The sequence below is a fragment of the Vicia villosa genome, unplaced genomic scaffold (genome assembly GCF_029867415.1).
Source record: "Vicia villosa cultivar HV-30 ecotype Madison, WI unplaced genomic scaffold, Vvil1.0 ctg.000308F_1_1, whole genome shotgun sequence".
NCBI classification, from domain to species: Eukaryota; Viridiplantae; Streptophyta; class Magnoliopsida; order Fabales; family Fabaceae; genus Vicia; species Vicia villosa.
Window position 1 is genome coordinate 307,902 of NW_026705135.1, and position 13,626 is coordinate 321,527.

The 13,626-nt window shown below is 32.5% G+C and overlaps 2 protein-coding genes across 2 annotated transcripts; one reads left to right on the plus strand and one right to left on the minus strand.

The window, feature by feature from the left end:
• Positions 1-9,158: 9,158 nt before the first annotated feature.
• Positions 9,159-10,247, minus strand: LOC131626587 (uncharacterized). The gene has a single exon (XM_058897407.1). It carries the CDS (start codon positions 10,245-10,247, stop codon positions 9,159-9,161), a length of 1,089 nt encoding a protein of 362 aa, XP_058753390.1.
• A 1,771-nt stretch (positions 10,248-12,018) lies between these two features.
• LOC131626600 (RING-H2 finger protein ATL3-like) lies at positions 12,019-13,406 on the plus strand. The gene has a single exon (XM_058897425.1). It carries the CDS (start codon positions 12,226-12,228, stop codon positions 13,045-13,047), a length of 822 nt encoding a protein of 273 aa, XP_058753408.1. The 5' UTR covers positions 12,019-12,225; the 3' UTR covers positions 13,048-13,406.
• The last annotated feature ends 220 nt before the right edge of the window (positions 13,407-13,626 follow it).

The following is a 13,626-nucleotide window of genomic DNA, read 5'->3' on the forward strand; positions in this document are numbered from 1 at the left end:
TCAGGGATTGAAAACAGTTTTGAATATTGACAAAAGTCAACTTAATTAAGGCAAAGATGAAATCTATACCCAATTAAGACCTAAATAATTAGGGTTTTATCATAAAATTATTCACAAAGTAATTAGGTTAAAACAAAATGAATATATATATTTTAAAGTATTTAAGAAAACATTTAAAACATACTATTTTAAACCTAGTTAAAATACATGAAATAAATAATATTTTTATGATTTTTTTGATTATTCACAAAGTAGGTATATTAAATAGCAAGTGTGTGAAAAATGAAGTGAAAATGATTTAATTTGATAAGTTTATTAATTGTGTGAAGTTTGTATAAAAAAAAGAATGAAAATGGATGCTAAAAAATTGGTTTGGCCCTAGAGAGGTTCGAACCCACGCCCTTCATGATCACATTTCAAAACTTAACCAACTGAGCTGCGCGCGTAGCTTGTTAACTATATACACTCAATATATTATATTTTCAGATAAGCCAGGAAATTCAAATTTTACGCGCGCCATGTTCGTCTTCTTCCTCGAGCTTTAGATTTTCAAATTCCTAACTCTCTGGTTTCTCAACTAAATGGCATGATGTAAGCATCAATCTCACTCGTTTTTGGACAAGGAACATGATTATGGGCTCAGAATTCATTTATTCTAAGTGTAATTAACGAATTTCATTATGAACACGAAGAACACATAAACCCTAATTTTAAAATTAAATGATGCACAAGATGAATAAATGAATGATGATAGAGGGTTTTTAATCCTCTGATGATGCTGAACAAGATAGAATCGAGTTTTATCACAAAGAGTACTTAAATTAAAGAGGTGGAGTTCAGAAACTTACCTCTGAAAATGGAGGTCGTGAGGATGATTGAGAGCACCTGGGCTTGAATGAATGATCTCAATAGCTTCCCTGAGACTCAATGATGCTAACTGAATGCTTATTGCAGCCTGAATCCTTCTGAATTGTTCTATGGACCTCCCTCGATTTCAGCTTCAAGTGAACATGGAGGGTGTTGATTCTTGAGTTACAGATGAGCTGCAGCCATCTGGTTAGCTTCACTATGACCTGAGGAGTGTGCCTGGATGATTGGCTTGGCTCGGAACCTCCTGAATTACTCCATGGACCTCCAACTGCAAATGCTCCAAAGTGAGAGCAACAATGGTGTTCCTCCACTTACAGAAGTGATCCAGGTGCTTGGATCACCTCAAATGACCTCCCTTGAGATGTTAGAATGTTCACTTCTCAAAGATGAGCTTTGGTTTGAAGAAATCGATTCTTCTTGCCAAAGAACTTTGAAAAACAATGAACATGAGAAGAGAAAGAGAAAGCAAGGAATATGGTTGCTTTGGTGTGTTTTTGAATGAGGAATGCATCTGTATTTATAGGCAAATGGATCAGTATAGCTGCAGAGGAGTGAGCTTCCTTAGTGAAGTTGATTTGCTTTCTTAGCCATGAAGGAAGTTTGCAAGTATCTCTTATGCAATGATGAGAATTTTGATTCCATTTGATCAATCCCCTAGCCCTCGATTTTGTTTAATCTTAGGGGACAATTCTGAGCCAGAAATGAGCTCTAATTGGTTGGTGAGAAGATTCCTTGGGTGATTCATCAATTTGCCATAAATTCACAAATGTAATCATTACATAATCACATGTTCTTGTTTTTAGAATCTTCTTCAATTCTTATGGCATGGTGAAAATGAATGCATGGCATGTTTTCAGATGTGTTATGGGTCGTGTAGCATCCATAAGAGAGGTTATTTGCACAAAATTTGCAAAGTCCAAAAGTGTCCATGACCTATAATTTTGCTTCATGAGGCCAACTTTGAACAAGCATAACTCTTAGCTCAAATTGAATTTGGAGAAGGTTGAACACAATTTGGAAAGCCCTAAACATCTACTTTAAATCATTAGTTTATGTCTTCTTCAGAATCATTTGGGAAATTTGTGAAAAATGAGCCCAAAGTTGGATGAAAACTAGGTTAAAACACTTGGAAAAATTTCTAAGTGTTTATGACCTAAACTTCAAAATTTCCAAAACTTCATAAATGATTGATCTTTTGAAAAAAGTTCCTTTGTAAGATGTTGTTTTATTTTGCAAGATCTACAACTTTCATGTTGGAAGTTTTTTGAGTTGTGTAGGTGAAATTTTGAGTTCTCACCATGCCCTCAAAAACCCTAATTCCCGACTTTTTGCTCCTTGATGAATTTCTTTGAATTTCTTTGGTCAAATGACTTTAATATCCATATATTGATGATATTGATCTTTGAAAGTCATTTTTTGACCAAAAACCTTAAAAGTCAAAGGTGATCCCATACAGTTGACTTTTGCCTGACAAAGTGAATTTTTGGACTTTTGTGTAGAAACAAGATCTTATCCTCAAATGAATGATGTAAATGGATTATATTGAGGTAGTAGAGACTCTTGAATCATGTCTTGAGTTTTGGATTCATGCCCTGATTAAAAGTCAACTATCTTGGTGAATTAGGTCAAAAACCCTAATTGTCGACCAGAGGACAATGATGAGTGTAGACTTTGAACTGAGGTGTAATGTCCAGTGGATCTTGTCATATGAGTTATTTGAAGATGATTGATGTCTTTGAATGGTTTCCTGGGGCTTTTTAGGGTTTCCCAAAAGTGATCCCTGATTTCAGTCCTTGATTAGGCTCAAAACCCTAGTTTGGTGACCTGAGTAAACCTGTACTCAGATGACTGGATGTCTAATCAATCATAGATGAGAAAAATGAAGTCCTTGAGCCCCATGATTGTATTAGGTACTAATCCTTGTATTGATTGATCCTTTGCCTGAGCTTTCTTGTCTTTGAGCATCCTCGATTAGATACCAGATGGAGAAGTAACTGCTCTGGGAACTTGTCTTGACCTGATGAAAAATCCTGAAGATATGCCATCTCAGGGGGGTCAAAAATTAGGGTATGACAATTGGGCGAGCTTATTTAAAGAGTGTGAGTCATTGATGTTAAGCTAGTATTTGAACCACAGTTTAAGGCGCCCACGAGCTTGGTGAGCTTATAACTATCTGAAATGTTGAACTTTTGTGATTCTTATTTGACCTTGCCCCTTTCCTTTTGAGCATTCTCTTGGTTTTATACATGGAGGAAGGAGGTCAGTTGATCTCGAGTGGGCCTTGAGTCAATATTATTACATTGATACACAATTCTTCAAAACGAAGTGCATAGAGGCGAGGCATTTTGATTTAGGAAAAAATAGTCTATCTAAACTTATTGTTTTAAAAATTATACTGAACCGACTAGTCAAACCACAAGAGTCGCGAATCTGGTCAAATTGCTGGATCGGGAAAATTATTGAACCATGGGAAAGCGGACAGAATTTACCAAAACTAGTAAAATCAAATAACCGACAGTTTTAAAAAATCGACAAATTCAATGATTGCTTTTTCTTTTCTTTTCCTCAGACAAAACGACATTGTGATCTTGTAGTAGGACAATACAACTTATTTTAAATGATATTTAAATTATATTGGTAATGTTATTAGTTATTGTAATTACAATTTTTATTTTAATTTATTATTACATGTCAATTGCTAAACTCACTAAATTGAGGTTAATTAAATTTGGATGGGATTGAGAATGATGTGCAACTCAATTTTAGGAAATCATGGATCAAAGTAATGATACTGTTGATGGAGAAGATGTTGTCATTGATGATTTTAATGCATATGCTTTTGATGAAGGAGAGCCAACATTGAGGCAACTTTCCATCTTTAGAATTAAACTTAATAGACCGTTATTTTTTTTATTTAGTTTAGGTTGTAATTAGATTATACTGCAAATAAATTTTGTTCAAAATTTATTAGGATTTGTATTTCGTACTAAAAATATTTTGGTATGTGTGACAACTATGTTTAAAATTTGAATTTAAAAATTTAAATGTCATGAAATTTTTTAGATTGAATCATTTAGTTCGATCAGTTTAATACCTATATAATTTTGTTATAGAAACATGTTTATTCAACTGAGTTATCTGATTTAGTTATGTGATTCAACTGATGACTCAGTACTTTGACAAATAATCTAGTGACTCAGTACTCTTACAGATGACCGATCTAATTTTTAAAACATATTTTAAAGATAATAAAGTTGCTTCAATGTTGTGTAATTCAAAAATCGTAAAATTGACACACAGAAATATTCTTGGTGGTTTTTGAAAATATAGGAAAGAAGTTAGACATTTTCAAACAATTAATCACCTTTAAACAAATGTTCTTGCATCTAGCATGAGTTGTGCTAGTGGACGTATATTATTAATAAAAAACATTATTTTCTATAAAATTTACAAATTTGATTTGTGTATTTTTGACATTAGATATTAGAAACTATAATTGAGCTTATATTAAGTATTAATACCATAAATACCAAATCAATTTAAATTGACTCTAAAAGAATTAAATAAAAAAAAAAAATTGGCTTTAAAAAATAGATTTTTTAAAAAATGTTTTCTAAAATATTACAAGTTTTTATAGTTTTTCGTTTATAAAATTAAAAATTAATTTTGACATTTTATAATATAAATATATATTATTGAAGATCAAAATATTAGTAGAAATTGCATTTTTTTCCAACAAGTTTTATTTCAAAAATGATTTTTATGAAATTTAAAATTGCTTTAAAATTAATTGATTTTTTAAATTTTAATATTCAAAAAAGTTATATTAAAATAAAAAAATAACTAAAATAATATTTTAAGAATAATTATTCAAACTTTCATTTATAATTTTTATTTAAAATTTTCTTGTAAAATTTTTAAAACAAATATAACACTATAAAAAAATTCTTAAAATTAAAACAAACATTACCAAAATAATAATTTAACTTTAAATAATAAAATGTAACATATGATATTCATGAATGAGTGTTATATGATTGGAAGATGCGTGAGACGTTGTTCCTAAAAATATAAATAAAGCAATAGTTGATTGATAAGTGTATATACAAATGTTAATCTAAGCTAAAATCCGTGGTATTTGTTAAGAATAACTAGATACTGAACTTAACTTAAGTTGAATTTATGAAGCCAACTATGAAAATGATGGAGGAAGTGGAATGAAACTTTTCTATCTTTCAAAGTAAAACTTAGTGTGTAATGTACATTTATCAAAGAGGTGTATTTATAGTAGTGGAGAAATTACTATAATAATTAGTATCACTATTCTATCTTTGACAAATTATACATCACCAATAATTTGTCATTACTATTCTAAATTTGACTATTAGATAGAAATTTCTAAATAATAATAATAATATTCTTTATTATTATAACACTCCCCCTTAGAAATATCTATCATGGTGCTCCTTTGAAACCTTGTTGAGGAGAATCTTATGGGCACATACGTTGCCTCGTTAAAAACTTTATAAGGAAAAACCCATTGGGATAAAAACCTTAATAAGGGAAAAAGAGTGCAACATTATGCTCCCCCTCAAAAGAACATACACAATTAGCTCTTTTTCAAAGATCTCTACGATGGCGCATTCCAATATTTTGCACATGCTTCTTGAAAACCGATGTAGGAAGTGCCTTTGTGAATAGGTCTGCCATGTTATCACATGAACGAATATATTGAATATCAACCTCTTTATTTCTTCCAAGTTCTTGTGTGAATGAGAAAAACTTGGGAGGAATATGCTTGGTTCTGTCACTTTTTATATAGCCTTCTTTCATCTGAGTAACACATGCAGCATTGTCTTCATACAGAATTGTTGGATTATAATCAATTGGTAAACCAGACGCTCCTTGAATATGTCGAGTTACCGGTCGTAACCATCTACACTCTTTGCTTGCTTCATGGAGGGCAATTATTTCAGCATGATTTGAAGAAGTTGTTACAAGTGTTTGTTTTTGCGATCTCCATGATATTGCAGTGTTACCATATGTAAATATATATATCCAGTTTGTGATTTAGCATTATGTGGATCTGACAAGTACCCTGCATCTGCATAACCAAGCAAAACTGGATTTGTATTGTTAGAATAAAACAAACCAAGATGAGATGTACCTCGAAGATATCGAAATATGTGCTTTATTCCTTTCCAATGTCTTTTTGTAGGGCATGAGCTGAATCTTGCTAGTAAATTTACTGCAAAAGCTATATCTGGTCTTGTATAGTTAGCAAGGTACATGAGTGCCCCAATAGCACTGAGATATGGTACTTCAGAGCCAAGATCTTCTTCATTACCTTCCTTAGGTCTAAATGGATCACTGTCAACATTGAGTGTTCTACCCATCATTGGAGTGCTCAAAGGATTTGCTTTATCCATGTTAAACCTTTTCAATACTCTTTGTGTATAATTTGCTTGATGTACCAGTATACCATTTTTAGTATGCTCAATTTGTAAACCAAGACAGAACCTAGTTTTTCCCAAATCTTTCATTTCAAATTCTTTCTTTAAGTAATCTCTTGCTTCCTTAATTTCTCTATTAGTTCCAATGATATTTAAATCATCAACATAGACAGCAATTATTACAAAACCAGACATTGTTTTTCTTATAAAAACACAAGTACAAATAGGATTATTCTCATAGCCTTCTTTAAGTAAATATTCACTTAACCTATTATACCACATGCGTCCTGATTGTTTTAACCCATACAATGACCTTTGCAACTTAATTGCATACATTTCTCTAGGTTTTGATGTATCGGGCATTTTAAATCCTTCTGGGATTTTCATGTATATATCAGTGTCAAGTGAACCATATAAATAAGCAGTAACAACATCCATAAGATACATATCAAGATTGTTAAATACTGATAAACCAATTAAATAACGAAAAGTAATGGCATCCATAACAGGAGAATATGTTACCTCATAATCAATTCCTGGTCTTTGGTAAAAACCTTGTGCAACAAGACGAGCTTTGTATTTTACAATCTCATTTTTCTCATTTCGTTTTCTTACAAAAACCCATTTATACCCAACTGGTTTTACATCTTTTGGTAAAACCGTAATAGGGCCAAATACTTTTTGTTTTTTAAGAGAATTTAATTCAGTATCTACTGCATCTTTCCAATTTTTCCAATCATGTCTATTTTGACATTCACCCATAGTTCTTGGTTCATGATCATAGTTTTCATTCATTATTTCACATGCAACTGAGAATGAAAATATCTCATCAATATTCATACCTTTTCGGTTCAACAGATTTCCTGTATTAACATAATTAATTGAAATCTCGAGATCATTCTTGTTTTCAGCTTCATTATTGATGATCTCATTATCACCATCTTGTGCTTCTTCGAGAGCACTATTTTCAATTGTGGATTTATTATTATTATCTAGTGTCTTTTCAAGATCATTTTCAATCAAATCCACCTTTTCTATTCCCTTTCTTTTTCGGGGATTCTTGTCTTTGGATCCCATAGGTCGGCCACGCTTCAAGTGTGCCTTAGATGTACTTGTTACATCATTTAGATTTGAAAAATCAATCCTAGCTGGGACATTTATTGTCGGTACATGTGACTTTGTCACTCTTTTCAAATCTGTAAATGAATCTGGCAATTGATTTGCTAAATCTTGTAAATGGACTATTTTCTTTACATTTTCTTTCCATGATCTATTACATGGGTCTAAATGTAATAAATGGGGCACATACCATGTTATGTCCTTTTCTACCTTTTTATTTTCTCCCCCTAGCATTGGAAATTTTGTCTCGTCAAAATGACAATCAGCAAATCTTGCCTGAAAAACATCACCTGTTAGAGGTTCAAGATATTTAATAATAGATGGTGATTCATATCCCACATATATTCCTAACCTCCTTTGAAGTCCCATCTTTGTTCTTTGTGGTGGAGATATTGGGACATATACTGCACAACCAAATATCTTTAAATGAGAAATATCTGGTTCCTTACCAATTGCAAGTTGATAAGGGGTATGTTTATGATCAGCACTTGGCCTTAGACGGATGAGTGTTGCAGCATGTAAAATTGCATGACCCCAAACTGTAACTGGTAGTTTAGTTTTCATTATTAATGGTCTAGCAATATATTGAAGACGTTTGATTAATGACTCTGCTAAACCATTTTGTGTATGTACATGAGGAACAGGGTGTTCCACAGTAATTCCAATTGACATGCAATAATTATTAAATGATTCAGATGTAAATTCACCTGCATTGTCAAGTCTAATTTTCTTTATAGTGTAGTCAGGAAATTGAGCTCTAAGTTTAATAATTTGTGCAAGAAATTTAGCAAATGCCATATCACGACTTGACAATAAGCATACATATGACCATCTACTAGAAGCATCAATTAATACCATAAAATACTTGAATGGTCCTGACGGTGGATGGATAGGTCCACATATGTCTCCTTGAATTCTTTCAAGAAATGCAGGCGATTCTGTCTGAATCTTTCCTGGTGAATGTTTTGTTATTAGTTTGCCAAGTGAGCAAGCTTCACATGGTTTATCATCTTGTGTAAGTTTTAAACTTTTCAATGGATGACCATGTGTACTTTCAACTATTTTACGCATCATTGTTGAACTAGGGTAACCTAAACGGTCATGCCATAAAATCACAATTTTGGGATCTTCTTTTACTACTAAATTGCATTCAATTTCATGTATATATGAGTAATGTAAACCAGAAGGCAATTTTGGTAGTTTTTCTAAAATTTTCTTCTTTCCCAAAACATTAGAAGTAGTATTAATGTATTTCATATTACCTTCAGTTTCAGTTTCAGTATCGTATCCTTGACGATATATGTTATTAAAACTTAACAAATTTCTCTTTGATTTTGGAGAGTATAAAGCATTGTTAATGACAAATTTTGTCCCATTTGGTAATATGAACATAGCATTACCTGTTCCTTCAATCAAATCTGCAGGACCTGAAATTGTATTTATTACACCTTTAGTAGGGTTTATTTCAGTAAAATATTTCTTACTTTTGAGGATTGTATGAGTAGTCCCACTGTCCGGAATGCAAATGTCTTTGACATGTTCCATGTCTAACCTTCTTACAAATAAAAATAAGATTAAATAGATCGTAAATCAACACCATATTTATTAAACATAATATATATTAAACAACATAATATCTATTAAACGACATACAAATTATTAAGTTAATATGTATTCAGATAATACACACATATCACACATTATTCAAACAGTTCCTTAATCCATTGATCCTTCAACGAAGTCAGCAGTTTCAAAACATGTATTATCATTGCTGGGTTCAATCTCATTAAAATTAACTTCTTTTCCTTTTTCTTCCACAGATGCCATTTGTCTTTTGCACAAATGATCTGGTGTTCTACACACCTTAGACCAATGACCTTTCTTTCCGCATCTGAAACATACATCCTCATAGTTTCTCGATGGACCTTCTTGGATATACTTTCCCTTTCCTTGATGATTCCAATTATTCTGGTCATATCTGGGAGATCTATAATTATTAATATGACCTCGTCCACGTCCTCTACCACGAAAATGGTTTCGACCGTGAAAAAAAATTCGGCCATGATATCCTCCTCGACTATGACCATCAAAACGAGTACGACCATTATTACCATCAAAACGAGCATGACCACCACGTTTCTTGAGACGATTAAAACCACCACGTCCACGATTAAATGTTGTGACATTAATTTCAGGATATGTTATTGTTCCTGTGGGTCGTGACTGGTGGTTTTTTATAAGAAGTTCGTTGTTTTGCTCTGCCACTAGAAGGGCTGCAACTAAATCAGAATATTCAGTAAATTCCCTCATTCTGTATTGTTGTTGCAACAATACTTGGGATGCATGAAAAGTTGAAAAAGTTTTTTCTAACTTTTCCTTTTCAGTTATAATTGTGCCACAAAATTCCAGTTGTGCTATAATCTGGTGCATAGCAGAATTATATGCAATGATACTTTTGTAGTCTTGGAATCTTAACTTGTTCCACTGATCCATTAATGAGGGTAACAAGACTTTTTTCTGATGTCCAAATCTTGCTTTAATTTTGTCCCACAAAATCTTGGGATCTTTAGCATTTGAATATTCTGTTTGCAGTCCATCATCAAGATGGTGCTTGATTATTCTATTAACTTTTGATTTTCTCTTTTCCATCTCATCTGGGTCGTCTGTTGATTTTCCAGTATTGTCTCCTTCAAGTATTTTGTTAAGGCCCTCACATGTAAGGTACTCAATTAGATTGTTGTTCCACGTTATGAAGTTGTCTCCGGTTATGCTTTGAATTTTGAATTGATGCTTAAGATTTGACATGATTATATCTATAATTCAGATGAACATAATCAATATTTATAAACTAAAAGAAATATCAATTTTATTCAATCACAAAATTCATGATTACATATTATTTAAAACCTCTTCTAACAAACCAAGCTATGATAAGTAGTGGTAAGACGAGGATTATTATTAAAGCTACAAAATCATTACCTAATTCTTCATGCATAATAAGACTGAAAATTAAAAAAATGATTACAATGAGGGTGATGAGCAAAATAAGAAAATCAGCCATTTAAAAAAAATTGTAGGTAGATGTTTTGAGAATGATGTGAAAATTATGAAAGGAGTTGAAGTATTTATAGAGGTAAAAATGGTTGTTATATTACTGTTGGGAAAAAGGAAAAAGAAAAAGAAAAAGGTTGATTAAAAGAATATTAGACCAAAAATTAAGTGTGTTGAAAAAAATAATATGACCGTTATAAGTGTTGGAGATAAATATAATTTATAACATATAAGATAAATGAACACATAAAAAAAAATTAGTACATGCGTATGGGGTTTTAGACCTCCATTGAATATTAAAAGAATATTTACATATGGAGTCTCAGACTTCCATTGAATATAGAAGTTAATATCTGCAAATGAGATTATGACCTCCACTGAAATATAAAAGTTAGTGTTTGCATTAGGAGTCTCAGACTTCCATTGAATATAAAAGTTAGTAATTGCATATGAGGTTTTTAAACCTCCACTAAATATAAAAGTTAGTAACAACATATGGTGGTTTTTAAACCTCCACTAAATATAAAAGTTAGTAAATATATAAATATAAATGTTAGTAATGTTATATGGGGTTTTAAACCTCCATACAAAGTTTATAATAAAAATAGCCACACTAGTTATAAATCACTTGACTGGTTGCTAGTTTTTTATAACCGGGGCAAAAATAAAAATAAAAAAATAATAATGAAAAGACTAAAGTGATAAGTCTAGAATATATACCTAGTGTAGTAAACACTTCTGATAGAAACGATCGTGCTAATAACGTGTTAAGAATAACTAGATATTGAACTTAACTTAAGTTGAATTTATGAAGCCAACTATGAAAATGATAGAGGAAGTGGAATGAAACTTTTCTATCTTTCAAAGTAAAACTTAGTGTGTAATTTACATTTACCAAAGAGGTGTATTTATACTAGTGGAAAAATTACTATTATAATTAGTATCACTATTCTATCTTTGACAAATTATACATCACCAATAATTTGTCATTACTATTCTAAATTTGACTATTAGATAGAAATTTTTAAATAATAATAATAATATTCTTTATTATTATAACAGTATTTATTTATTTTGACACAAAGTCTTTCTTTACTATTTAGAGCCAATAAAGTGAATGGTTTATAAATAAATATAATGAATGATGATTGGAATAGAGTATTGTTAAATCACGTATAGAGTGACGTGGTTGAGTCTGTGTAGTATTAGTTGGGGGAGGAAGCAATTTGAGACTTTCAAATAGTGGTGTGTTAAAAAAATCAAAGCAGACATTGTTGTGAGTCATATAGTTGGTTTTCTAGAAAAAAGTTGTAAGTTGAATAAACTGAATTGGTGCGTTTTGGGGTTAAGTCGGATGGGATAAGTCAAGGGGAGGAAGAATAAGATACATTGTTGACCATACTAGAGAGGGTGATGCTCCTCTGACTTTGTCTTCGAAATGAAAGTAATAAAGAAATATCTTGGAAGCATAGTAGAAAGAGAAATGAAATTTTGATGAATCGAACTGAATGACGTCATCTTGTCTTGGTGAATACTCAGTCAAAAGTCCAATATGGAGGGAGGGAGGGAGGGAGGTTTGAATCAACTCTTTTCCTTCCCTTCCCTTCCCTGCTGCTACCTATATATCTTTCCCTCCTTCCTCTTTTTAACCTTCATACTCATTCAAACACAACTTGTATTGTACCTTCCTCTCTCTCCCTCAATTGTCTTTTAACAAGCACCAACAATAATAATGACTGACTTGTCCCCCACAGCTGATAATCTCGGTCAATCCACCGCCGTCGATATAACCGGCAAGATCATGGTTGTTATCATTATAATTCTCTTCTTCTTTGTTGTTACTTTTCTTTTCTTCCATCTTTTCGCCAAGGGTTTCTGGTGGTCTCATGATAGCCAGGCCGATAACAATTCCCAATCCCGCCGCCGCCGCCGTGGTCAACAGGCTGCTGTTCTTGGAGAAGGAGGTCTGGATCCTTTGATACTAAACTCCCTTCCCGTAACGGTGTTCAATTCGGAAAAAGATGGTTTGGATTTGGAGTGTTCAGTTTGTCTTGCTGAACTAGTTGAAGGTGAAAAAGTGAGGGTTTTGCCGAAATGCAATCACAGGTTTCACATAGATTGTATTGATATGTGGTTCCAATCTCATTCAACCTGTCCCCTTTGCAGAACAACACTTGCCCCTACTACTCCTTCTTCACAAGTAGTAGAAATAGAACCATCATCCGCTGCTTTTCCTACAAATGTCTTGATTTGGGGAAACCACGATCAAACTGTCTCTTCTACTACTACTAGTTCGGAACAAAACACTTGTTCTTCATCTTCTTCCTCATCCGAGGGAACAAGTGATGATGGAATGTTGAGGATTGATATACCCAATGACAGTGAGGCAACTACTTCATCATCCTCGCCCACTGCAGGAGGAGGGAGATTGAGGTCGTTGAAGAGGCTTTTAAGCAACAGCAGACTAAATCCTTGGAGTCCAACTGCTGCTGCTGCCACTACATCTCTCCAACAACAAACAAAACCAAAGGAATCAGCAGCACAACACAGCTGAGCTACCTATAGTGTGGATGGAACTCCAATTTACCAATTCATTATTCTTATTGTTACTTGTGTGTATATATATAACATATACGCCCGCCCAAATTCAGGCAGCGGCAATCAATACAGATTCTTCTCTTTACGCATTCAATTCATCATCACTCAACTTCTATTATTACATAACCTCATTTATCATGCTCAATTTTAGTATAAACTTCTATTACATAATTTAATTCAACCAACTATCATCAATAATAATCCATTCAATTATTTAATATATCGGTTATACTAATCCTAGCTTTCCACCCAAATCAACATCATGCTAGAATATAAAATTATTTGTAATGATGAATCACCAATGTAAAAAACAAAAATTAATGTTAGTGTGACCCGTCTTTTTGCCAATTTCTCTATCTTAATTTATTTTCTCACACATCTTTCTTTCCTCCATTTTGAATATACCATGCTTCACAAGAGTAAGCACCCACTCTTCACATTAAAAATACCATGAAGAGATGGTTCACAACACCCACTACTCTTGATGTCATTTTTATCATCTCCTACGGCCATACAACTGCACTCTTTGTCATCA